This window comes from Cibotium barometz, chromosome 2, assembly GCF_041138505.1.
Source record: "Cibotium barometz isolate CiBa-2024 chromosome 2, ASM4113850v1, whole genome shotgun sequence".
Lineage (NCBI taxonomy): Eukaryota > Viridiplantae > Streptophyta > Polypodiopsida > Cyatheales > Cibotiaceae > Cibotium > Cibotium barometz.
Window position 1 is genome coordinate 51,097,245 of NC_141047.1, and position 27,618 is coordinate 51,124,862.

Genomic DNA, 27,618 nt, shown 5'->3' on the forward strand with positions numbered 1-27,618 from the left:
ATTCCGCTCGTATTTATGACGATACAATGGTCTCTTCCAAGTCTAAATCCGTGACTGAGTAGGGAAATAAGCACAAAAGGAAGTTCTCCGCAATTATGTTCTTGAGATTGATGCCAGTGACTATGCAATTGGGGCTGCCCTATTCTAAGATGGCAGACTTGTTGCTTTCGAGAGTAAAAAGCTAAACGACACTCAATCTCGTTGGCCAATCCTTGAGAAGGAGCTTTATGTTGTCATTCACGGTCTCAAGGTTTGGAGACATTATTTATATAGCTCCAAGTTTGTGGTATTGACTGATCATCAGTCAATCAAGTATGTATGCAATGCAGATGATTTGAGAGGAAGGAAAGCTCGATGGGCTGAGTTTATGCAAGATTTTGATTTTGAGATTCGTTATCGAAAGTGTCGCAGGATGCGCTTAGTCGAATTAGAGAGGTGAATACTTTGTCGTTCATCGAGATTTCTACTGACTTATTTTAGTCATTGAGAGGGCTTTGCAGGACTGATAGTTATTTTTGGTCCATTTTGGCAAAAGATCCAGGACGGGAGCTCATTGATTGACCAAGACTCAATGACTGAGCAGCCTACCATTCAGGCTACAGGAGGTCAGTGTTGGATGATTTAGAATGGCTTACTATTCCGTAATGACAAAATTTGTGTATCACAAATCCTGGACATTAGGTCCAATATTCTTAAGGAGTGTCACGACGCTCCTTTTCCTGGGGTACACAAGACATTAGCTTTAGTGAAACACTTTTTTTTGGCCAAAGATGAAAGGGTATGTAGAAGATTATGTCCTCAAGTGTCAGGTTTGTCAAGCAAATAAAGCTGAACACTTTAGACAGGCTGGGCTTTGTTGCATCCTTTGTAAATCCTAGGTAATAAATGGGAAAGTATTTCCATGGATTTTATTACTGGATTGCCAAGAATACGTCAAGGCCACGATTCTATTTGGGTTGTGGTGGATGGCTTGATAAAAATGGCTAGATTTTTACCGACTTGGAAGACCATTACAGCTACGCAATTAGCAAGGCAGTTTATCGAGCAATTGTTTAGACTGTACGGGTTACCGCCGCCGCAGGACATAGTCAGTGATAGAGACTCTAAGTTTACAAGTGACTTTTGGAGGCTTGTTTTTGAGAAGTTGGAAACAACTTTGAATTTGAGTTCCTCAGATCATTCTCAATCTGATGGCCAGACTGAAAGAGTTAATCAGATTTTGGAGGATATGCTTCGTGCATATGTCTCCAAAAGACAGAGTTCATGGGAGGATTATCTTCCTATGTTAGAATTTGCATATAATAATACTAAGCATACGAGTACAGGTTTTAGTCCTTTTATGCTTATGTATGGTTTTCAACCTAGATCACCTGTTATAGTGGGATTTTTAAGATTTCAGCATAATGCAGTACGTAATTTTTTGCAAGATATGCAAGAAATGTTACAAGTTACGAAGGAATCTATTAGAAATGCTCAAGACAGAGACAGATTTTATTCTAATAGACATCGTTCACCTAGAGAGTTCTCTGAAGGAACGATGGTGTATTTGTGAGTTCCAAAAGATTCCGACAGGTCGATCTCCGAAATTATCCCCTAGATATTGTGGACCATTTCGTATTACACAACGGATTGGTTTAGTCGCATATGAACTCATGTGAAAGTTCATCTCGTATTTCATGTCAGTAGACTTAAGGAAGTACTGGGTAGAACAGACCAGTTAGTTACTCTTCAAGAAATCATAGATGTCGAGGACATGACATTTGTTTCACACGAACCGGAAAAGATCCTTGGATTTCGTGAAAGACGATTGCGTAATACACTTCTCACGGAATACAAGATCAAGTGGAAGGATCGTGTTGAGGAGGACGCTACATGGGAGACATTGACTATCCTTCAGAGGGATTACCTTGGGTTTTTAGTGAGCTCAGGAGTGAGCTCTTAGAGGAAGGGGAGTATGTCATGTGCACAGTGTGTATCTATCGTGTGCTACACGCACACAAGACTAGCTTCAAGGCTTGGGGAAGCTTGGAGCTAGGCAGGTTGATTGGAGAGCTGGGCTAGGGATAGACTAACGGGCGGACACCCAAGTATGGACGGGCAGGCACCCAAGTGTGGACGCTCGATGACCGGCCAAGAGCCTATAAAAGGGTGGCCAAGGTTAGTCAATAGTTCATAGAGTCTCGCGTGTCTTTGTGAGAGCTCTATGGTTAGGAGCTTGGATCTAGTGCAGACGTGCACCTGCTTTATGCAGCCAAGGCCGGCAGCAGTCTCGAGGCCCGCAAGGGTAGCTTCGTGGTGGTATGGGACGTCACGAAATCCAAATCAACAAGAATGGAATAAAGCTTCACATCACCAACAGGTCATGAACACTTGATGCTGGTTTGATAGGTCAATGTTGACGATGAAAGACTTCACTCTGATGGCTGAAACCACTTCTTCTCTGATGCTTGGTGAGATGTAAAAATTTTAATTTCTACAAGGCAATGGGAGAAGGTTTAATCTTGTAACCCCTCTCCGCTATGGAGTCCAGAAGGAGATGGGGGATTTCCGGAGCTTCGAGATGCCAACGAGATCATAAAAATCGGAGGTTTACTCGGGAAGATCGTGTACCGTACAGCTCCATCTACACAGTATCCAGCCTACTTAGCCTTCTTGGTGTGTGATTCTGAGGAGTTTAGATTTGAGATCCCTGTGGCAATTGTTGTTGGGTATATAAATCCTAATGCAGGAGATAGCCAGAGCAATGAGTGAGAGTCAAGGTGCAAGTTAAAAAATTTACAGTTGACTGGTTGACTAAGTTTTGCATGGTAAGGGTACCATTTTGACCGCAAAATCAAGTGCCAAGGAAGGGGCTTTTGTTGTGGGTCTATGCTCAAAATTGCAGGCAGTGTATGTGGCTACTGTTATGAGTTAACTGTTATGTGACAGATTCAGTTCAGGTTTAATTATCCATGTAAAGTTGACCTTGGACAGAGTACAGCCTGCTAGTACAGACAGTTTGACCAGAGAATTAGGTGGTCAAGAGCAGATTTTTGGTGTGTTATTTCCTTGTGTGACAAAGATGGTGGAAGTACCAATATTTCGTGGTAGAGAAGGGGAGGATGTTGAAGCCTACCTTCGGAGCTTTGTAAGAGCCAGCCGCATGTCAGGTTGGCAAGAGAATTTGTGGGCCCAATACCTTTCAGACTTCTTAGAAGGGATGGCATTAGCCTGGCACACAACACTTACAGAGAATGTAAAAAATAATTGGGGGGCAGTTACTGATGCCTTAAAGAGACGGTTTGGGGTGGAAGAATCTCCAAATGCCCTGTTGGTACAGTTGGACCAGTTGGGACGGTTGGAAGGGGAGTCTGTCAAGTGCTCTGAAACACGTTTTGAGTCAGTATGGGCTAAGTATGAAGCGGCTGTTGCCAGGACTATAGCTGCAGAGGCAGGAGATGGTCATGGACAGAGCCAGGAAGGCTACCTGTACTTAAGCCCACCACTGGGTTAGAGCATTTGAAACTGAATAGATTCTTGGCAGGCTTGGAACTCCAATTAAGGAGAAAGGTTCAAGGAAAAGATCCTCAGAACTATGCTGGTGCTTTGCAGATGGCTTTAGCAAAGGAGGAGAAGAAAATGTTGGAAGCATAGCCAATCATGTCTATCCCACCAATTCCAAGGAAAGAAGGCCCATCATCTGCCGTGGATAATGCAGCTGCCATGCCTTCAACTAGCAGCAGCCAACTGGAAAAAAATGTGGAAAAGATGATGGCAGAATTCAGTGAGCTGAAGCTACATTTGGTACAAGCTCCTCCAAATAATCTGCCCAGACTAGAGCCACGCTTTCCGCGTGATCGTAGTAGTATCATATGCTTTGAATGTCATGAAAAGGGACATGTGAAATATGATTGTCCTAAGTTGAAGGCAACAAGGGAGAATGATAAGCCGGTGTCTCTGTTGGATGCAGAGCAAGAAAATAAGGAACAAGAACTACAGGAAGTGGGGGTGTTTGTGGGGACACGGGGTCATGAAGATGAGATGAGTAATGGTGCAAATGAAGGCCATGATGGGAAAGTGTATGAAAGGAGGAGAAAGAAAAAGAAGTCTTCCAAGTGAAGGATGGCTTAGCAAACTTCCCACTTATACAAGACTATGACCTCATCATGGATTTGCGAGGGGTGAAGGCAAATATTACCATCCCTCAGTTACTTGCAGTCAGCCCAGCTTTGAGACAGCAGTTTATGAAGGCAGCCAGCTCTCGTAGGTCAAGGAAGAAGAAAGGGATAGCAGATACCAAGGATGTGAGCATTGACTTGAGTGATCAAATCCCAGTGGTAACTGCTTCTATAAATGGCATGCCTCTTAAAGATGTGTATGTGGATGGTGGGGCTGCTATCAATGTAATTAGTGAGCAGACCATGCAAGAGCTTGGACTGAAGTGTGATGCTCCCTCCATGTATAAAATTAAAATGGCAGACAACTCTCGAGCTAAGTCTTGTTTGCCAGGTGCAATATCGACACCATAAAAAGACAACTCTGCTCGCTGAAGCTCCCGCCTTCACCCCTGCGCTGCTCGCCCATCGCCTTCCCTCCCTCGCGTCCCTTTCCTTCCTCCCCCCGCCTGCCACCATCGCTTCTGTGCCCCCCCCCCCTTCTTCTCGCCGTTGCGCCCCCCCCTTTCTTCTTGCGTTCTCGCCCGCTTGCGCCCCCCCCCTTCCTCGCTGCTGCGCCTCCCCCCTCCTCGCCATCTCGTCCCCCCCCTCCTAGCCTCTTCGCCTGTTCGCCCCCCCCCCCCTCTTCGCCTGTTCGCGCCCGCCTCCCTTCAGCAGCGCCCCGCCCCCCCTCCCTTTCGCGTTGCTGCCGCCCCCCCCCCTCCCCCCCCCCCCAGGGCTTCTCCTTCGATTTTTCGCCCCCTCCCTCCTCTTTCGTGCTGTTTTTCACCCCCAGGGGGTTTTGTTTTTTCCTTTTCTTCCGGTCTTCCGCCTCTTTGTGTGCAGCCCGTTTCTTGCAGGATTTCCGCTTTCGCCTCGCCTTCGCCTGAGCTTCAGACTCTGATGGAGACTCCTCCCGCCTTGCCTCAGAGGGACTCATCCGCAGCCCCCTCGCCCGCCCCCGAGGACATCCCCATCAGGCTTTCTCTTTCGCCGGAAGAGGAAGCGAGCCTCACCGCAGAGGTGGAACGCCTCCAGGCTCATTCCACCATCTGCCGTATAGTCGGCACTCGCCCCAGCAGAGGGGAGATCAGGGATCTTCTTCAGGCTCGCCTTCTTGCAGATGTGGGCAAGATCCTGGATGTACAGCTCCTGGGCCGGGGACATTATCAGATCGAGTTCGAGGCCGCCCAGAGCGTTGCCAAGGTCCTCCGAGTTCATGTAGTGATACCTCCGGCCCGCGGGGAGGAGGCACTAGACTCAGCGGTGGCCTTCTCGTTCCCTCTATGTGGACCTTGTGACCGGGAGTGGACTCTAGAGCTCGCTCTCAGCACTTTGAAGACTCAGGCAGTTGAGTTTTCTCATCACATGAGCGATCTGGAGGTGACAGATGTGATAGGCTGACTTTGGGAGTTGGCTCATTTTTTCTTGGATCCTGGGAGTGTGGATACCTCAGGGATTCGGCATTTGGTCGTGCGCATAGTGGCAGACTTGGCACGCGACCCTGGATATGTGAGTATACACGAGGTTGCTCTGTCAGAGCATGAGGCAGTCGCCATGGGCCACAGCCACTGGCGCCTGATCCGGGATTCTTGCAGTACACCGGGTGGGCAGATTCGCAGCCGTTCGGAGGTTGTGAGAGCAAACCTGCATCTGGACCCTGCTGGTCACTCTGCTCTACCTGCTGACTTCGATCTCGTCAGACAGGCGGACGGGGGCACTGCTAACGGAGGGACTTGCTCAACGCTCCCCCCCCCCTCCCCCCTCTCTCTCTCTCTCTCTCTCTCTCTCAACGACGTTGCCAGTAGCGTTAATGACACTCTCTCTTTCTCTCTCACACACACCCCGACTCACGCCTCTCTCTCTCGATTGCATTTTTTCCTCTATGATGGAGAGAGAGAGAGAGAGAGAGAGAGAGAGCTGAAGAAAGAAGGCATAGGTGGGCACCATTCCCCCTTCTCCTAGTCTCTCTCCATCCATTGGCTGTCTTTCCCTCTTTCTTCAGCGCTCTGGAGAGAGAAAAGGGGAAGTTCCGGCCTTGTTTGAAGCTTTTTCCATCCCCTCTGCCAGTGTCGCATTCAAGGTAAAATCACACCCACGCTGTTGCAGTGAGGAGAGGAACTCTCCTCGTCACCGACCAGGCTGCTGTGCTGACACCGGAATAGAAGTCCATGACTTCACTGTGCTCTCTCTGTAAGCATACAAACCTTAATAAAATAATAACCTGCGATATATATATATATTTTTTAATTTCCCCTTTAAATATGCACCCAAAATAGTTCCGCGCTCGGGCTCATCTCTACTCCCTTGGGGACGAGTCTGTGTTTTTATGCATGCAAGAATACTCTTGTCCGTTGGAGAGTCGGAGACGGGTCATGCCACTAGTAATTATTTAATTCGCGTTGCTCACGTGTTGTGAAGGTTCTTTTGGTAATCGCGAACACGTGTCATGTTTTACATAGCCTGCGAACATGTGTCACATTGTACACGTTGTCACGCGCTTGCATGTGTCGTGGGAGCTTTTGTCTCCTTTATATAAGTATAGATATAGATGCCTCCACCCATGTTCGAATCCTTAATGTGTGAGACGGTAGACCTACTCTCAATTTAATATGTGAGTGTGGGTTTCACTAATTGACCTAAGGGATCTATCTCTTATGAAATCTAGTGCTTGATCTACTTAACAGAATGCCTGATCTAACTAATACAATGCTTGATCTGATTCACAGAATGAGCCATATGATTAAAAATCATTAACATAGTACCTTAAAGAAAAGCTCTAGTCTTTAACATGGAGAGAGAGATAGAATGAGCCATATAATTAAAAATCATTAAAATCGTACTTTAAAGAAAAGCTTTTGCCAACCTCTTTATATTCATATTATGAAAATAGGCTTTTATTTTTTTCTCTGCTCAAAGGTTTCCCAACCTTGCTCGAAGGTTGCAAACAGGAGTTAAAACATGCTCTCTTACTTTCTTACGTAGCATTTTACTGTCTTTATGATTTACTCCTTTTATAGGCATGTCACATATATTTTGAGAGCCTTTGCAAGTGTTTTTGATATATATATATATATATATGTATGTATGTCCACATACTATGTCATGTGCACATCTACATGTATCTTACTTGCAGACACCTAATGTGTAAGTTCTCAAAGGTTAAATATGGCAGATTGGAGCAGCCCAACTAGTGCCTAGAAGTGCTATGTACAAATACGATGCCATGTGCACACCTTAAATTATGGTCATGCATCTTACTTGCAGTTGCCTTAAGGGTAAATTTAGAGGCCGGATATGAGTAGGATTGGAATGGTTTTTGCAACCCAGCAGGTGCTAAGGAGTGCCTTGGACATGCACCAATTTTTTTGACATATATTGGGCACACATGAACATGTTTAATCATATTTTGATAGTATTTTTGGGTCTGAAAGGGGTTGGCCAATTTGAATCCAACGAATTCCTATTTATAGGTAGATCCATGTTCATTCAAATATCACCTGAATGGTAAGTTCTCAAAGGTTAGATATGGCAAATTGGAGCAATTTTTGCAACCCAACTGCCCAAAAGTGCTATGTACAAATACTATGTCACGTGCAGACCTTAAATTGTGGACATGCATCGTACTTGCAATCGTCTAAAGAGTAAATGTAGAGGTCGAATATTAGTAGATTGGAGTAGTTTTTGCAACCCAACAAGTAAATGTGGAGGTAGAATATAAGGAGATTGGAGCAGCTTTTGCAACCTAATAGGTGCTACGGAGTGCCTTGGACATGCACCAATTGTTGGGACATATATTGGGCACACATGAACATGTTTAATGATATTTTGATAATATTTATGAGTCTAAAAGGGGTTGGCCAACTTGAATCCAACCAGCCTATTTATAGGCAAATCCATGTTCATTTAAATATCATCTTGCATAAGGGAGGCATGTCTATGCAATCACAGTATCCCATGCAACAAACTAGAATTGTCATCAGTAGGCAACCTCTTCCATCTCATACGTTAGTGGATGATAATAGTTCATCACCAAGTAATCAATAGTTCATGCATAACATCATTGGTTGCGTAGCGTTTGCATAGCATGTACCTCTTGGATATGCTATGGACCTGAGCAATTCATTGTACATAAGCATGATTTGGAAGTATATAGAAGTTTAGGTCAAATCAAGTCTTCACTATTGTGTTATCCCAAAGTTGATTAGCATTGTCTCTTTTGCTTAGCCGTTATTAATTACACTTCCACATAGCGAGCAAGTTAATACTACAATCTCTTTTTTAGCTGAATTTTTATAATTTCATCAAGTTTATGGCCTTTATGGTATGACGCTACCTTCGTAAGGGAGGCAGCTAAGCTTTTTTTAAAGAACCTAGCTAACCAACATGACTTTTAATTGCAATAGGTGGAAATACAACTTATGTATCGTGACAAACCACTTGCAAAGATGAAATCTAGGAATTGGGTCCAACAAGATCAGCCTTGGATTGAAAAACTAGCTATTAAGTGGAGGACTAGGGACCCACCCAAGCGTGAGAAAGACGTACCTTGGTTGTCTAGAAATTTATTTCAACCACCAAATTAAATGCTATTGTGCCTTGTCTTGTATCAGAAAGAAACCACCATTGGGACTAGATTAATCCCTTTGTGTTTTTGTTAGGGAAGTCAAGAGAATACCTTTCATCTTCAGTGGACTCATCGGATTGCCAACCCTTTATGGAGAGAATTTTTAAAGTGGTTTTTTGATACTTGCGATTACTTCATTTGGAAACAATCTTTTTTGGAAGATGAAAGAAGAATCAACCTGGCACTTTTACTAGCTTTGCACTAGATTCGAGCCATTAGGATTGAGACTATTTGGAACACCTCTAACTAGCACTTTTTTCTATAATTTTTAAGTTCTCAACATTTGCCATGTTCAAGACAAATTCGCCTACTACACTAGTAAACTCGTGTCTTTTTAACTACCACCAAAAGACTGTTTGTGAGGATGATGCAAGTGCAAAGTTCATGAAACCTTTTTAGTGGACCTTACACGAGTTCTTCTTGCCATGCGTTGAAGAGGAAATGGTAATTGTGAGCAAGCTTGATATTTTTTAAGAAAAAAAATTTCCTTCTTTCATCAACTTTGAAGTTGGAGTTTTCCAATATTGAACCCACAATATGATGAACTTGTGTAAGTGATTTTATACCATCCTTTTGTTGTTAGCACTTACACCACTTCTCTTTTTTTTTTTTTTTGTTTATGTTGCTCAATTAAGAAGCCTTTCTGTACTGTATTGTGTGGTTGGGCTTAGAAAGGGAAAAATCTACATCATCGATAACAAGACTTTAAGTGCTCTATTTGTATGTCTTCACCATCGGTGGAAGTTTTGTAAGTGTTGAATGTGAGACAAAAGAAGGTTTTAATTTATGGAGAAAAAAAGGTCTTAACTATAAATATGACAAGGTTTAATGCTTTAGTGTTCCAAAGGTAATCTTTCTTAACAAAGGCTTCATCCTTTGTGTGCATTAGGCTAATTAATAGATGTTTATTGCCAAGTTTCAAAATAATTCTTTATGTGCCTAGATATAACATAATGCTCACAAAATTATCCAAGATGAAAGGTCCCACAAAGTTGATGTCAATGCAGTGAGAGTGTCTCACGTATGACTAATCACCTGATCAAAATGAAAGGTCCCACAAAGTTGATCTCAATGCAGTGAGAGTGTCCCGCTAAGATGGAACTTGCAATCTGAGGAGGCCTGCATATGACTAATCACCGGATTGATTTGTTGAGATCCATATGACTAATCACCAAATTGAAATGTTGGTGTTAAAGAAGCCCACATATGACAAGTCCCCCCACCAAAATGTTGGGGTGCACAAGCTACACAAACATGTTGGTATGAGCAATGCATTTCCATCTCTTACTGGAATTCCTCAATCATGAAAATCACAAACAAAGCGTGCCCAAATTATTTCTCCTTCTTCTTACACTAAGGGTAAAGGGTTCTATTAAACTTAGCTTATTTGAGCAATTAAGTGAGGAATCTTCTTACACTAGTAGTCAAGTGGAGAACTCGGGGATTGGAATTAGAAAATGTTGCGCTTTAAAAGAGATTGTGTGCTGATTGGCGTACACACACACAAGTCCATTTTTGGAAGGAATGGAGAATTGCGAGTTTGCTGGTGCAGTGCAGGGCTGAAGCTCCAAGTGGTCGATAGATCGATAACACCTCCCAGACTCTTCGCCCAATCGATAAAATGAAGAGTTTTCTGATCAATCATGGGGAGATAAACGAGAAATTTTGATTAATTGATTGGGATAACAATCCTACAGAAATGGTTCGTTTGGCATAAAATTCAAGTAGAGGAAGAATCGATTGATCAATTGGAGAGATCAAATTGAGCAATTGGGCATGAATTTTGATAAGAGAAGCAATAGATTTGATCGAAATGGAGGGCAATCATACATGCATTGAGCCATTAAGCCAAGGATTGATTGGGAACAATCGTAGTACATCAAATCTTGAGCGCACCTGACGTATCAATAAAAATCTCCACTGCAGGCACACAAAGAGCTTCTCGTACATGGCGAAAACTGTACTCTCTCTCTCTCTCTCTCTCTCTCTCTCCATTTATGCATATATGAATATATATTCGTATGCATACATGAAAATTAATCCATGCACATGTGCGTATACATGGACGTAGAAGTGTGCATTTGCTTATACATGTACGTTATTAGATGTGTGTAAAATAGTATACATGTTCTTGTAGATTCTTATGTATGTATGTATGTATGTAGATATGTGTGTATGTAGATTCTCATGTATGTATGTATGTAGATTCTCATGTATGTATGTATGTAGATATGTGTGTTTTGGGACCCCTCTGTGGCTGTGAGCCACTGGTTTGCTGCTTACAAAGTTTACATTAATCGATTTTTACAATTACGCTTATCTTTGTGCTTTTCCTTGCAGCAACTTTTTTACCCAAGTTTTAGAGACCTCATATCAATTAATAGAAATGCCTGCCTAACCATGCTCGATCCTGTCAAATTCCGCCTAATTCTGTCATAGTTTTTGTCAAACCAATGATTGATTTTGTCAACTTTTCCTTAAGTCTGCTTAGTTCTGTGTCAAGTTATGCTTACTCGACCTTCATCTTCTCAATTTATGCAGTTTACTTACTAATTCTGACCAGAATAAACTTCCGTAAACAGCAAGAGTATTGAGTTTCACTGCAAATTCACTTCTTGATTTGGAACTTAGAAAGATAGTTCTTCTTTCGAGTTGCAATTCTTTTTCAAGCTGCAATTTTGTGTCAAGTTTCGACCTGTGTTTGTGCTTCAATTGTAAGTGATCTGAATCAGAGATTGTGCTTCAATTGTAAGTGATCTGAATCAGAGATTGTGCTTGTGTTGTATGAAGAAATCCCAAGCAAGGCGGAGAGAGACAATGGAGGGAGGCGAGTGCATCAAGGCATTAAGCTACTATGCCCAATACTACAAAGATGAAGAAGCAGACTATGCCCTACACTACAAAGATGAAGAAGCCGATAGTGCAATGAAGGAGCACTGGGAAGCACAAGTTGAAATGGAGGACTGCTGGGTGGAACAGACTGCAATGGAAACGGAGTGCCGGGTCGCCCATGATGAAATGGAGCAGCACCAGGTGGCCTGCAGTGAAATGGAGGAGCACCAGGTGGCACACGGTGAAATGGAGGAGCACCGGGTGGCATGCTGTGAAATGAAGGAGCATCAGGTGGCACACGGTGTAATGAACGAGCACCGGGAGGCATGCTGTAAAATGCAGGAATTCCAGGCTGCTTGCCTCAATCATGAGACAGGCTGCCCGAATAATAAGATGCAAAACAAGTCCCACAATGATCGCCGTCCTCCACTACTTGTTTACTACAGAAAGAACAAAAAAAAATCGTTATCAGATCATGTGGTGCCGCCCCAGCCTCTTCCTCAACAAGCCACCACCCTGATGTCAAACGAACAGTCATGCAATACACAAAGTAAGAACACCATCTTTCCCTCTGGAGAGGGTAAGAAGCCATGCAGTGTTAGCCACCCTCAAGAATACAAAGTAGGCCACATGATACTGAGAACGACTATATCAAGGGCCAAAAGAAACAAAGCGAGCACTAGGAGGTGGTACACACCTACCCCTAATTGCATGGCAGTAGAGCCTTCACGAGCTGCTGCTTCCTCTCGAGTGAGAGCACAGAAAGAGACTGTATGTGAGCCCAAGAAAAAGTTTATAGGAGCTACTGGCATACATGATGGGAGAGGCTCCAGATTTAAACGACCCCGGACCCCTTCTTTTCCTAGCAAGGCTGCTCGACGGAGGAAGCAATGGCAGCAGGTCAAAAGCAATAGTAAGTGCACGATCTTGTGGTTTTTCTTTTTCCAGAAAAGAGAAGAATGCAAACTCTAGATTGCGGATTGTGTATTGACCTTGCAGTCATTATTTCCTTGTTTGCACCTGTTTTTTGCTTTTGACAGCACTCCCAAACCATCACCAGCCAATGAGTGCGACAGGAAACGGTTCCTGTAAACCCTCCAGGCTGTCAGCCATGCGCTCACGGATAAAGACTGCGAAGGCTGTTGCACAAGAAATTGATGATGATGAGTGGGACCAAGATGACCTCACAGAAACAACTGAGAAGCCTAAGAGAAAGAAGCTTCGCCCAAAAGTGCAACGGGAGAGACCTAAGACCTGTCCAAAAGTACAGCAGGAGATACCTAAGACCAAGATGGCAAGGACTGTCCCCAAAAGCACCAAAAGAAAAGCCGGGTCTCAAGATGGGAAAAGAGACCTCCGAAGGAAGCAGGGTGGACGAAAGGGGCCTCAACCTGGCTCCAACAACCACAAACACCCATTCCAATTTAAGACAGATCAGGCGGGAAACAAGGAGATATGTACCTTTAACAAGGGAAGGACTTTGCCTCTACATATTAATGACTTTGCAGGTTCGGGAGGTTTCTGTTTTGTAAATGGGTGTGCCGAAGTGGTAAGTGGGATTCACTTTGAATACCATAGCAATGCCACGAACTATCTATTGCGAAATATGAACGGTATCGAAGAGACTTCCGATGGTCACGAGCAGGTTATTCATTTAAATGAACCACTTGCTCCTTCAGCTTTGAAAGAACTCGCCTTGTATATCCGTCCAGGTGAAAGGCTCTACTCTGCTGCTCTCTATGACAAATTCTCTGGCCAGCATGAAGCTCCAGAGCCACACGACAGTAACTTGCCTTTGTGTTTGCTATCAGTAGCCAATACATCCTCCATGGCCTCAACTGAGTTTTCTCAAGTAGGCGGGAACAATGCCCAGCTAGTCTTGGCAAAAGAGCATTGCCTGCCATGTACTGCAGACAAAAAATGGCAAATGGTTCTTTATGATCAAAGGCGAGAGATGGTTTTGTTCAAGGCTCCAAAAGAATTTAGGAAAGTTCGGGCAAAAGTTCCAATAGATCCTGAAAATGAAAGGATGTGGCCTCTCCTTGCATTGGGCAGCATACCAACAAATTTCCAAGACCCTCAATATTGGGAAAGGGAGAGGGAGCTGATGAAGAGACGAGTTGAGGTATTCATTCAGAGAATGCACTACGTCCAAGGTCTCTCTCTCTCTCTCTCTCTCTCTCTCTCTCTCTGTCACACACACATTTGTTTTTTTTTTTTGTGAAACTCTGTCGCACACAGACACAGACACACACACACACCCCTTTTTTTTGGGTAAAAACCACTGTTTCTATAACACACACACACACACACACACACAAAATTGTAAATTTGTCAATCCGAATATCTGGTGCATGCAGGTGATCGGCGCTTTTCGCCTTGGAAAGGATCAGTATTGGACTCTGTGGTGGGAGCGTTTCTAACTCAAAATGTCTCTGATCATTTGTCGAGGTACCCATCCAACTCTCTCGGTGCCCTTGCCATCTATGGGGCATTATGATACACTCCATCATCTGGATCACATGGACATCAACACAGGTTTTTATGATTGATTATGCATGAAATAGAGAGGTTCCAGCCACTTAATGAGATGATACAGTATGAATGAGAACTATTGTTGTGATGTGAATCTTTTTTCTGGTTTTGCAGCTCTGCATTTATGTCCGTTGCGTCTCGTTTCCCTCCTGTACGAAGGAATGATACAGAGGACACACATCCACCTGAAGCAGCTGAAACTTGTCAAGGAGTGCAAATTGACATTGAGGACTTGCAATCAGGAAATGTAAGGGTCTCCGGATCAGGGGGAGAGAAGCCTTTAGGTAAACAGGGGGATGTAGACAGAAGCAAGGCTGTTGAAGTTGGTATTTGTGAGGTTGATGACACTGTGCATGATAAGAAAAGGCATTGCTCTTCCTTTCATAATGGTGAGCCAGCTGTAAGTACCACTGAAGCTGAAGGTGGTTCGAGGGACGTTTCTTCAAGTATACCAGATCTGCATCCTTTGAAAATTGAGGATACAAACTCACTGAATTTCCATGATGGCACGGGTGCAAGTGGTTCAGGAGACATTCCAATAAATATGCTAGATCCGCACCCTTTGAAAACTGAGGATTTGAATTCACCAATGTCCAATTATGACACAAATGCAAGCCCCGCCATCATAGAAGAAGATAAGAGTGGTGATCACACTGCGATAGAGAGATGTTGGCAGGGTGTTAGCCCACAGGATAAATTTAAGTGCAGCAATAAAGTTTGCAGGAGGCTTTTTGACCTTGATGCTACCAAGGATGAAGGCCCTGGGATCACTAAGCAGGCCAAGTATCAAAGTACAGAAACAGTTATGGGTACGCACAGTTTTAAACGATCAGAGTCTTCAAAAGTAGCTACCACCAGTGTTTGCGGCAGCAGTTATACAAATCCCCAGGCTTCAACAATTCTCAAAAACAGCTCCGAGTCAGATACAAATACCCAGACTGCAACGATTCACAAGAACAGCTGTAAGTTGCATGCAGGGTCCGACACAAAAGTACATCGTTCTGTACAGAAAGTAGCTAAAAAAAGACGACTTTGTAGCATTAGTGGAATTGAAAGGGCCCATATAGAAGAGAATCTGAAGGGGCGAAAGAAGAACAATAGCCAAGATTGGGAGTCCATGCGTAAGCAGACACTTGGAAATTCGTATAGACAGCACAAAAGAGTGGCCAGTCATGAGGACTCTGCACATTGGGAAGCTGTCCGCCATTCAAAAGTCGAAGACTTGGCTGAAAGTATAAAGGAACGTGGCATGCATCATGTTTTGAGTGGGCGCATCAAGGCAAGCTTCATCACGCGCTAAATTGGGAAAATCTATGCGGGGTAGCATATAGATTAACTTGTAGTCTTATAAATATTTTTTTTCCAACTTGCAGGCTTTCCTTAAAACACTTGATGAAGAGCATGGCAGTATGAATCTTGAGTGGTTAAGGAAGCTCTCACCTGAGGATGCCAGGTACATGAAAACAACCAAACTTTCAAATCTCACGTGGCGACTGTCTTAATGTATGTCTTACATTGAGTGCTATTTTCTTGGTGTGTTTGATGTAGAGCTTACCTTATGAGTATACATGGATTGGGAGTGAAGAGCACGGAATGCATCCGTTTGCTGACACTTCATCATGTTGCCTTTCCTGTACGTTTTTTTTTGGGCATATTTATGTTTCCATCATGTACATACAATCTCTAATCTACTAATTTTTTTGTCTGCTATCTCATGTCATGAGATCAGATTAAATCACACCTCTAGCATATTCATTACCATAATTATAGCTTATGACAATTTTACATTTATGGTTTCTGAACCAGGTGGATGTCAATGTTGGGCGCATATGTGTGAGGCTTGGTTGGGTACCAATAGAGCCTTTGCCTGAACAACTACAACTGCATCTTCTGGAGTTGTAAGTCTAGATAAACCTTGCCTAGAACATGCTTGTTATGTGAATGAAGAATTAAAGAGGAATTTGTTTCTTTCATGATGTTTACATTTCCTTTTTTAAACCATTGAGTCTACTATGACAATTAGAGAGTCCAAGAGCCTTGTCTTGAATTTGACCTCTTGTTGCATGGGAACGGTATGAAAATGGGTCCCTCCCCATCGCTTGAATGTTCCAGGGGACTATCCCCATGGCTATGGATGGGGGGAATGAGACCTGCTCAGTGCACCTTATGCACGGAGGGTTTTTGGGGACGGTTTGGTAGTGATAAGCCTGCATGAGGGGTACCACCACTGAGTTACTGACACATGTAGAAAGACAAACAAAACCACCTCTAGACACAAGGAGGCGAGGGATCCATCCCTTTCCCAGTGCCCTGACCTTTCTAGCTCCATTCATGCTAGGGGCCAACAATGGGTGATTATATAACTGAGTCGTCGGTCTCCTACATGGCGGGAGAGAGCGGTTGCGTGAGAGTGGATATCAGAGGGCACTGTCTCACAGTGCCACTCACTGCCAGGGGCGACACTGAGGGGGAAAGAGAAGACTGTTGTGCTGCTGTCCGGGGTGGCGGATTGAGAGTGGCAGAAGATCACACAAGACTCTGAGGGGAGCTGAAGTCTTCGAGAACTCACTCCACCGCATTGGAAGAGACTGTAATCCATTGGCTCCCCTAGGATAGGGAGGGGGGGAACGGGGCGCTAGGTGACTCAGGAGGTTAACCACATTGGCTAAAATCACACCGAACGTGCGGCAACAGTTTTTGAGCAATACTTTTTGTACCATGCAAAGCGCTTCATGTAAATGATTATGGAAAATCTCCGAGCTTACGACTTGTGTAATGTTGGAAGATTGTCAAAACTGAGCTTACAACTCGTGTAATGCTGGTAGTATATACTTAGACTAGGACATTAGCCTAGACTAGCTTTTAGACTAGGAAATTAGCCTAGACTAGCTTTTGGGCCCGAGGACATTACTTAGACGGCCGGGCATTGTAAATATGAGTCTTGTATATAAGACATTTTGACTAAGGGAAAAGACATAATCCCATTCTCACAATTGAGTTGGAGTCTTTCTTACTCTTGTGATTGACACTTGCTTATGTGCTCTCTTCTCTTTGATGCATGCTTGCATGAGGATTGTGTGTGTGAGTGATAGTGTGATGATGCTAGCTCTCCTCTCCCTCTCTCCTTCTCTCTCCGTCTACCCCATGCTCTCACTCACCAAGGCATTGAGATAGAGGTTGAGATTTCTTTCTCCCCCTCTTTGCTTCCCACCCATTTGCAAGGCTTCCTTGTGGTGACAACGAGGAAGGCAAGATGGAGGACCCTAGCTCTCCACAAGAGAGGGTTGCTCTACAAAGAGTGGCTAGAGGTGCAAGACGGCAAGACCCTTGCATTCTTCATCTTCTTCTATTCCTCGTGCAAGGCTCAAGTGATCCCAAATTGGTGAACAGCAAGGTAGCCATTGGGGAAGTTGTGATTGTCATCTTCACTGGCTTGGAGAATTGATGAATCAAGTGGTGGCTGTCCACAACTCCATCCCATCGTCCTCATTTTTCTTGCCCGACCATTGCCCTCTCCATCCGTGCTTCGCTCCATTAGGCACCCTGCCACAGTAATGCTTGTCCGCACCAGGCTCTCTGCCACAGTAGTTCTTGTCCTTACGGGCTGTCAGCACCTCCGTTGCGCCACTCTTTTCATAATAAGGAGTCTCTTATATCAAGCTACATTGCTATATTTGATAGGTTTCTACGTCTTTTACCATCAGGTTTTAGAAATATTTATTCATTTCAAGCTATGTTTTCATACCAAGGAATCTTTTATATCAAGCTACATTGCTATGTTTGATAGGTTTGCTTTTACCATAACACTTTAGAAACAAGCCATGTTGCTGTTAGCTTAATGTCTCACTCCACCTCCTCGACACATGGCAGCTAGTTGGCTATTATACCATACGCGTGGTATGTTCTCCCGTGAAGGGTATAAGGGCTAGAGGAGAAGGTTGGGGCCTTTATCCTTGTGCACATTTTGAGGGTGCTAGCCCCCATGGGTGGCTAGGCAGCTTGTATATCCATCATGTGGGCATAGAGGTTGTGAAAGATTCCATGGAAGGAGGAGCACCACATGAGTGGAAGATTGGTACAGAGAAGGTTAGTGTACAGCATCTGATGGAGAGGCGAGGGTGGGGCTGTTGCATAGACATGCCCATGAGAACGGTACAATCTCCACTCATCTTCAATGTGCATGTCCAAGGACGTGTGACACAGGCTTCTATTTCCCTGGATTTTTTTCTTACTTTTCCTTAATCACAAAAAGTCGGTTGCTAAGAAATTTCAATGTCTATATACAAATTACCGTGTCTAGTGGGAAGGGAGACACTTACTTTGGTCTTCAATTACATCCAGGAGGCTCCAAGATCTCCTGAATCTTGATTGCTGAGGTCAGAAAATGAATAGGGAGGGTCTAGCTTGGAGGCTCTTGAAAGTTGAATTCAACAAGAAATTTTGAGGGATTGTGGCTGCTCTAAGAACCCAAGCACGACTATATAAGATACATTTTGTAGCTGGAGAAATAATTGCAGCTTCACATTAAGCAGCAAAGTAGCTCATGACCAAAGGCATGAGGACTGCCATTATCACAACAAGGTTCCCTTATATTTTTACAATAATTTGCTCAGGAAGGCTGTTGGAATGCATGTGGTACATCCATGGCAGTGCTGCATGACATTGTTTATGGGGCTGTAAGATAACCTTTGGAGGAGGATGGGATGCCTTTAACTCAGCTAAAGCAAGTCTATTTTCTTAAAGTTGAAATTCTTTTATTTAGTTCTGAAATTCTGACCCATTTCATTATATGTCTGTGGTCTCATGAGTGCCAGGTACCCGATGCAAGAGACAATTCAAAAATACTTATGGCCACGCCTTTGCACACTTGACCAAAAGACATTGTAACACCCTTTGCTCTTTCTCGTCTTGTCTTTTTCATTGAATAAAATAATAAGTTTTCTAAATACTTGAATATTAGAATAGAGTCTATAGATTTTGCCTTAAGACACGATGACAAAGTTACTCACTTTCACATTAGCTTAATTGTGCTGATTTACATTGGCACTAGTGTATAATGACTATCATGGGCCTGATAAAGTTGGTTTCGTCTTCATCTTATGTTATGATTTAAATGGTCATTTGCAGGTATGAGCTCCATTATCAGCTGATAACTTTTGGAAAGGTCTCTCTTTCTCTGTGTGTGTGTGTGTGTGTGTGTGAGAGAGAGAGAGAGAGAGAGAGAGAGAGAGAGAGAGAGAGAGAGAAATGAATGATATATTAATGTCTCTAAGAGGCCATGATGGCCTATGAGACCAAAACTGAGAGTACATGTGAAGTTGGTGTCTCATCAAAGAGAACAACCAAACGAAACTGAAAAGTACAATAAACTGACTATCTTACAGTTATAAGAACTATAAGTAAGACTCCTAGATGATACTGAGTAGAAATACTGGAAAATGTATATCAAGTAGATCCATGTATGCTGATTTGAAGTGCTGCCCTCTCCTTAGATCAAATATCTCCGCCATAGGGCTGTCTAGAATGGAGAGGTCGTAGAAGGGAGGTAGGCGTCTCCGATGCCAAGCAATAATGGCTCTGATCTGGCGATGGTGAGGATGCCGTGGTTGGGATCCTCGTGGGCGTGGCCGACGAGCAGGACATAAGACGATTGCTCTATCAATGGTGACTCCCTGGGAGCGTGGTTGGTGTCCTGCTGGCCCGATGGAGGAGGTATCAGGATGGGTGTGGGGTGTTGGTGTTGGTGTTGGTGCTGGTGGTGCTGGTGCTGAAGAAACTTGTCTAGATCCTTGGTACATCATGGCTGAGTCTCTTGTCTGCCAAGAGGGTCTCTCTGTGTCTCCTGAGCTCAATTAGGAACAATCCCAGGTATCTCTGATCCTCAAACTCCATGACCATGCGTAACGGCCCAAAACCCTCTCGGAAGAGGCAGTGATATCTCCCTCAAATCTCATAATAGATTGTACATCGGCAAATGTAGTGCTCCTCTGTCTCTACGTCCTGGTAGCATAGCTGACAAATGTGGTCATCCGAGATCTGATGCACATATCGCCTTGTCTCAATCCACAGCTGGTGTGACGAGGTCCGGATTTGTCCAATGGCACAACGTATCCCATGTGATAGGTGTACATCCATGATAAAATCATCTGGAGAGGTGTGCAAAAAATGGCTCTTGTAATGAGCCATTTTCGTGCCTAAGGGCTCAAGGGGGGACCAGTCTGTGTCCTTTGTGTGTCCACTCTAACGATATCCATCCTAATCATGCGGTTCTTCTCAGAGCGGGTAGCTGTAATGAAAGGGTGGGAGTGCCTCTATATGCAAATCATGTAGGTCAAACCATGATCTCATCTGAGCATACCAGCAATGAGTATCTCGATCCTCATCCAACTGTATGGATGATGTCAATGCCAATCGGGAGTACCTCTGCTGAGGGAGCTCCCATAGCCGCTGTAAATAGGTAACTGCTTGGAATAGGGCCTTCGTCACTACTAGAAGGCTGCAGATTAGGCATGCTTAATTTGATATTTTGGCGCAATTAACTATACGTGGAAGAAATGACAGGAGAGAGAGAGACTGTGTACCCGATTGGGTTCCCACTAACCCACTAAAGGGTCCCCACAATGCAGTTTATTTGCTGGTATTGCCAAATTATGATGAGAACAATGATGGTGACAAATATTGATCCTGGGAAGTGTGAATTGACCTCTGTGGACTGAGCACTGGCTAGTCCCTAGGTTTTGGGCATTCTTGTTGATGATCTCTCCTACTTTTGATGCTCGTACTGCACTCTAAGAGATGAGGAATATGCGAAGGCAAGGGCTTTATTTATAGGGCACTTTTGAAGCCCTTCATGGAGTAGGCATTCTTGACCTGTTTCACTACCTGAAAGCAGTCTGCGTGACCCCTCCTTTGCAGCCCGACCAGCCCATGACTAGGCACAAATTCCATACGGCCTATATGGATGCTGGACAGCCTGCCACATGGCTGTATGGCTGGCCCACACTGCTGTCAAACCTGTCTAGAATGTGCTGCCCAGCCTGTCTTGCACGCTTTTTGTTGTCAGCTTGTTTAGTGCCCTGTAAACGACACAAAGTTGTGCCAATATCTTGTTCTCCTTGACAAAGAGGACAGGCAGATTGACAGAAAGGCATGCCGATTCATCATTTTCCTTGAAAATAACGATTGAAGCTACGAACAGCAATGGTGATGGATTTTGTGTGATAAACCCTAACCATAGAAACTTTTCTAGCTGACAATCTAGCTCTCCCTCCATGGATTGGATGAGGGTAGTATGGGAATCTGCTCAGGGTCTCTGAGCCTAGTAGAATATCAATATCAGGATCTTAATGTATAGTGGAATAGCCTCTACGATATTAGGCAGCTTCTCTGCCTTTCTTATTCCTGGTGAGAGATCCTGCATCAATGAATTTTTTTCCCCACCCATAGGCATGTAGAGAGCCCCGCCTGTAGGCAGCCTGTAGGCAGTCTGGAAACCCACCCGTAGGCAGTGGTGCTTTTGGGTAGCCTTGGGGAGGCTCAAAGCCTTCTCTACCTTATACGAGATAAAGTTTAAAATATGGCTTTCAGTCAAAAGGCAGATGATAGTGTTACATTTTAGGCAGTCTTACATTTCTTTTCACTTTGGTCACTGTTGGTTGGATACAGGTCTTTTGCACAAAGAGTAAACCGAATTGCAATGCTTGTCCCATGCGAATGGAATGCAAGCATTTTGCAAGTGCATATGCGAGGTTCATATACTACCTAGCCTTTAAAATAAAGATTCCTGCCTTGTTTCTTTAAGAGTCTAACCTAAAAAAGGGTTTTCAGTACAGAAGATTTAGGCAAATTTCATATTGTGCTTGAAAGTAAAAATACTCAAATTATTTAGTCTAACTTTCTTGGTTTGTACTTTGTGGGACACTAACTCAACTCTTTTTGTCAACTTTCTTGGTTTGTGCTTTGTGTTTTGTGGAAGGGTGTTTGCAGCCCTCCCGACCAAAGAGACCTCTATTAAGTAGAATAAAATCATCCAATGAGGGATCTCAAGCCAAAAGGTAGGGTGATCTCTACCAATCAGGGGCACTGTGCTGCCATAAAAGCCCCGTAGGAGTGGAGGAGAAGAAAAGGCCATGGTTCCACTCTCTCATATTTTGTGTGCGCAGCTGTAGAATATCCTTGTATGCTGGCCCACGTGGCCAAAAGAGTGAATGATGTCCCTCCCTATACTGCAAATACACTAAGTGTCATAACTCGAAGACCTTTGAGAATCTGATCTTCCAGATATGCCACGCAAACATCTCTGAGCTGTGTCCCAACAGACTAGTATAACAGGATCTGCTCCCCTGCCCTCAAAAATAAGCTGTAAGCCAGATTGAGTTAACCATGCAATAGCCCAAAGTAATATAGATAGGATCACTCCCCAACCTGCCCTGGTATCTCATGTGCCGTTAAGCGCTGACCATAAGAAGTTGCGGATCACAGATAGGATCACTCCCCAACCTGCCCAAGAGCTGGGCTATAGATTACCAAATCCTATGTGCTCCTCTGCACTCCCATGAGCAATGATACAGTGTCTCGGATGGAACTCGGCATCTAGGAAAAGAGGTGTCCACAACAAAAATCGATCTCCACTGGTTGGTGAGCAATCTGCCATGTAGAAACATCCAGAAAAGGCTCCTCTTCTACAAGTGCCAGAGAGTCTGCCAGAATCTCCTCTGAATGGGCGATGTAGTGTCATACGCCTTCCTCTGGTGAGGCCTAAGAGTGGGAACTCTCTAGGTCTTTCCAAGCACGAGTAGCCTGGCATCACACACACTGTAGCCGAAGACAGGTATGCTCCTCATAGGGTTAGTCACATCAGTCCATTCCCACTCAGCATGGTCCCAATGTAGTCTGATAGGGCATTTACCATATAACCACATGAGTCACCACGAACCATGAGTAACCATCACTAGGGAAGGTTCAGTATACCAACACTTTCAAGTGCTTTCTAGAGTGACCCACTACTCTCATTGGACAGATCACAGAGCGTGGACATCAAATCTCTCTATTTGCCATTGAGACTGAATGGTATAGAAGGCAACAGCCTCTTCCTCCTCTGGTTTCAGGAATTCCATCACCTGAAGGGGCACGTTTGTCTCAGAAAAACCCCCATTCACAAGTGGTGACACTTATCTAATAATGTACCAATGATCCAGTGGTTAGGTATAGCTGCAACAAACTGTGCAATCAGTGAGTCCCTCTGAGATGCTAGGTAGATAGATCCCTCTCTGATCATTTGGAAGACTTGTAAAGTTCTTTCAGTCGTTAGGTGTAGATGCAACAAACTGCGCAATCCATCAGTGAGTCCTTGTGAGATGCTGGGTAGATAGATGCCTCTCTGATCATCTGGAAGACTTGTAAAGTTCTTCTAGTCAAGTAGTATCGTTGTGCATCTCCCACAGGCCACCTCATATAACCCCTGCACTTAGGGGTCTGCTTATAAGGTCATTCCACATAATTGGTTGCCTGTTAGCCTCATCTGCTAAGCTTGGGGGCCTTTGATGTAAAAATACCGCATACTACTCCAAGCCCGGATGATGGAAGAAACCAGTGGGGGGAGAATGGGGGGCAGTAATCTGCCTGAGAGAAACTAAAACAAGTGTTGTGCCTCCAGTCACCATCGCTCTTAAGGATATGGTACATGAAGAAATCCTTGACTTTCTCCTGCATCATCACAGTGGTGGTAGATCGTCAACAGAATTACGGCATGGCACATTTGGCAGGCACGGTGCAGCAAGGCCATTGAGGGCTCCCTACCCCCCCCCCCCCCCCCCCCCCCCCAAAAAAAAAAGAAAGAAAAAAAGACAGTCCATTCATGCCATATGGACAGATATCATTCATACTCTCCACAGTGTGGGAGATTCTGACCGCATGCGGAGATGCCAAGAGGCCTTTCTCTGTAGGGCCTCTTCCTCTCGGATACCTCACTTGGCACTACATGTAGGCCACAGGTGCCCGCCCCCACCCCCACCCCCACCCCCACCCCCCACTCCCCCCCCTTGTAGGAGGTAGTTCCCTCTGAGAGCAGCCAGCCATGGAGGGGGGCCCATTGTTTTTCCTCTTTTGGAGGCTCTGAGCATGTACTTCATCCTATTGGCTGGTTTTTTCATATAACTAATAGAAGATCTATTTTTCGGGAAAAAAAAAGCATACAATCTACGCTTGATGGCTCTCTCTCTATCCAAGTTCTCTTGTCTCTTGGGTAGGGCCACACTGGTATAAAGATCAGAGAGCTCCAAGGAGAAGGATGCGCCAAGGGCATAGCGCTCTACAAGAAATCAAGTTTTATCAGAGGAACACTGAGTTGCTGATAAGAAGAGCCCCTTTCGCTCGCATAGTGAAGGAGATTCTCCAACGATATAGAACAGAGTTCCGTGTGCAGGGGATTATCCTTGAAGCATTGCAAGAAGCCTCCGAGGCTTACCTTGTTGGGCTTTTTGAAGACACCAACCTCCTTGCAATACATGCAAAGAGGATTACCATATCTGCCAAGGACATGCAACTAGCTCGGCGCATTCGAGGTGAGCGAGACACGATCTAGAGATCTTAGATGTTAACCTTTTTTTTGAAGCAACTCTTTTGTTTTAGACCCCCCTTTGTAACAAGCATATCTGGCTTTCATTTGTAACCTTCTGATAATTAAAATTTTAAGTTTCTCTTACAATGTCTCGGTGTCATCATGTTTGTTTAACATGGAGTGTCTATCATGTACCAGTTTATCACCCAAGGCATTAGAAATGCTCTTGGAGGACTGAGGAAGCTGTGCCAGAACAATGCACATTTAGCCTCTGCAACGGCGATGTAGGCTCAAAATTCGCACTGTTCTGGCACTTCTCCCCTAGCCACTCAGGATCATTTCTGATGCATTTATAATGAAGTTGAGCATACTAATTGTGAGAAACAGTAGTTTATAAGATAAAAACACCTTTAATCATGTGTAAAAATATAGTGTTTATCATCCAATGCATCAGAATTGCTCTTGGAGGACTAGGGAAGCTATGCCGGAACAGTGCGAATTTAGGCTCTGCAGCGGCGGTGTAGGCTCAAAATTCGCACTGTTCTGGCACTGCTCTTCCAGCCACTCAGGATCATTTCTGATGCATTTATAATGAAGTTAAGTATACTAATTGTGAGAAACAAGTTTATAAGATAAAAACAGCTTTAATCATGTGTAAAATTACATTGTTTGTCATCCAATGCATCAGAATTGCTCCTGGAGGACTGGGGAAGCTATGCCAGAACAGTGCGAATTTAGGCTCTGCAGCGGTGGTGCAGGCTCAAAATTCGCATTATTCTGGTATTGCTCCCCCAGCCACTCAGGATCATTTCTGATGCATTTATAATGAAGTTGAGTATATTAATTATAAAAACAGTAATTTACAAAATAAAAATACCTTTAATCATGTATAAAGATACATTATTTGTTATCCAATGCATCAGAATTGCTCTTGGAGGACTGGGGAAGCTATGCCAAAACAGTGAGAATTCGGGCTCTACAGTAGCGGTGGAGGCTCAAAATTCGCACTGTTCTGGCACTGCTCCCTCAGCCACTCAGAATCATTTTTGATGCATTTATAATCAAGTTGAGTACACTGATTATGAGAAACAGTAATTTACAAGATAAAAATATCTTTAATCATATGTAAAAATATATTATATGTCATCCAATGCATCAGAATTGCTCCTGAAGGGCTGGGGAAGCTGTGCCAAAATAGTGCGAATTTGGGCTCTCCAGCAGCGGTGCAGGCTCAAAATTCGCACTGTCCTAGCACTGCTCTCCCAGGCTCCCAGGGTCGTTTCTGATGCATTCACAAAAACATTGATGGTATAAACTAGAAAAAACAATGATATACTTGATGAAAATAAGTTTACAAAAATGGTATTGTATTATTCATAATAAGAAGTGATACATCATCTTTACAAAAGCTTTCTTATAATATTGAGCTTCCTTCTCTTGTTATTGGGCAGAGTGTGCTCAAGGAGTGATTTTGGGCTATTTCTTGAGGATCCTCTATGCCTAAAACTCACAAATAATGAGATATTTTCATCTCTCCTCTCTCTTGATCTTCAACTAGATCTAAAAAGTAAGCTAAACTGACCTAAAAATGGTCAAAAATTGAACAAACTGATCTAGAAAATTCTAGAATCAGTTTGCTTGGTTAGAGGCTCACTTTTTCCTATAAATGATGCCTCCCCTTTGTAAATGGTTAATAGTGTTTTATGCACTGTTACTCTACTCCTCCTAGAGCCAAAAACAGAGAATTCATTGATAATTCATTTGTTTTTTACCGTTTCCTCTTCAAAAGAATTGGTGGTCACTCTTGTTGCAAACAAGAGTAGATCCCTCAAACCATCAATCCAAAGGAAACCTCACAAAAAGCTTTTGGCTATACCTATACGAGCAAGAAGCTTATCCCTAAATCCAGAACCAAAAACATCGAAGGCAAGGGATTTTTAAATCAGAACTATACATTTGGTGCTCTGTGCTATAGAGGCTACATAGAGCACCTTAGAGAGGGCTTTCAAAAAGAAGAGAGTGAAGGCAGATTGAGGGATGTAGTCCTTGTGGATAATGGCGATGCCATCCACAGGAAGTCGACCAAGATAGTGCGCCAACGCAGCATCATGTCCATGGACCTTGGCTTGGTCTTTACTGCCACCGCCTCTCCCAGCAAGTGCGTCAATTTCAACCACCCTCTACAATCAAAGGAAAAATCAAAATATTTTTATATACATAATTACAAATGTTTCTAGGTTGTAAAAGGTTGATTATTACCTCTTGCTCAATGTCTTCTTTTGCCAAAGTGCTGGTGGGGACGGAGAGGTCAATCGAAGACTTAGCCTCATCCTTTTTTGGTGCTTTGGTCTCCTCCATCACTCCAGCACAGCAAGGGTATCCTTTTCAGCCTCTAGCTTGTCTTGTAAGGTTGTGAATTCCTCCTCTGGAACTAGGGCTTGCTCCACGGTCTCAACCACAGTTTCCTTGACCAAAGAAACTGTCTCTGCGATAGATTCTCCAAGGGGTAATATAGCACTATCTAGGTGAGGACCGAGGTTGGACGTATCAAGGTCCACCTCACATCGCGTGCATATAATACCCAAGCATTCATCTATTCTCAAGCCAGCTGCCTTTTCAAGGTCATGAAGAAATAAGTATTCTTCACCTTTCACCACAATGGTGCTCAAGAGATTGATCTCAAGGTCTGGCAGCACCTTGCTCTCCTTGTGTGGGGAAGATGGCCCCACATCTTCTTCTACAGTGGCTGTTCTGTTAGAAATCTAGCATGGTATCATACTAAACTAAAACATGAGGAAGACTGCAAAGGAATGAAGCAAAACTGAGAGATACTTTCCATTGATGTGACCCCTGAATAAATAGGGCCAAGTACAAGACCATGAGCGAGAGTGCTTATGGGATAAATGTAGAGGTGCCACATGGCACACACTCAA

The 27,618-nt window shown here is 43.9% G+C and overlaps 1 protein-coding gene across 10 annotated transcripts in view; it reads left to right on the top strand.

Annotated features, from left to right (window-relative positions):
- Positions 1-27,618, top strand: part of LOC147641200 (DNA glycosylase/AP lyase ROS1-like) — a 92,908-nt gene that overhangs the window by 4,000 nt on the left and 61,290 nt on the right. For 6 of the 10 annotated variants that reach the window (XR_015269040.1, XM_086818981.1, XM_086819039.1 and 3 more), the window contains exons 1-11: positions 10,611-10,720; positions 11,551-12,505; positions 12,633-13,748; positions 13,953-14,043; positions 14,242-15,406; positions 15,501-15,580; positions 15,676-15,760; positions 15,934-16,025; positions 18,942-19,010; positions 19,255-19,291; positions 21,793-21,875. Coding sequence is in view for 9 of the 10 variants with exons in the window: in XM_086818981.1 (XP_086675107.1) it covers positions 10,709-10,720; positions 11,551-12,505; positions 12,633-13,748; positions 13,953-14,043; positions 14,242-15,406; positions 15,501-15,580; positions 15,676-15,760; positions 15,934-16,025; positions 18,942-19,010; positions 19,255-19,291; positions 21,793-21,875 (3,785 nt within the window). In the remaining variant the exon portion in view is untranslated. Of the gene's footprint in view, positions 1-10,610; positions 10,721-11,550; positions 12,506-12,632; positions 13,749-13,952; positions 14,044-14,241; positions 15,407-15,500; positions 15,581-15,675; positions 15,761-15,933; positions 16,026-18,941; positions 19,011-19,254; positions 19,292-21,792; positions 21,876-27,618 lie in introns of those variants that run through there. The other 4 variants (XM_086818995.1, XM_086818986.1, XM_086819004.1 and 1 more) reach the window with 2 other exon arrangements.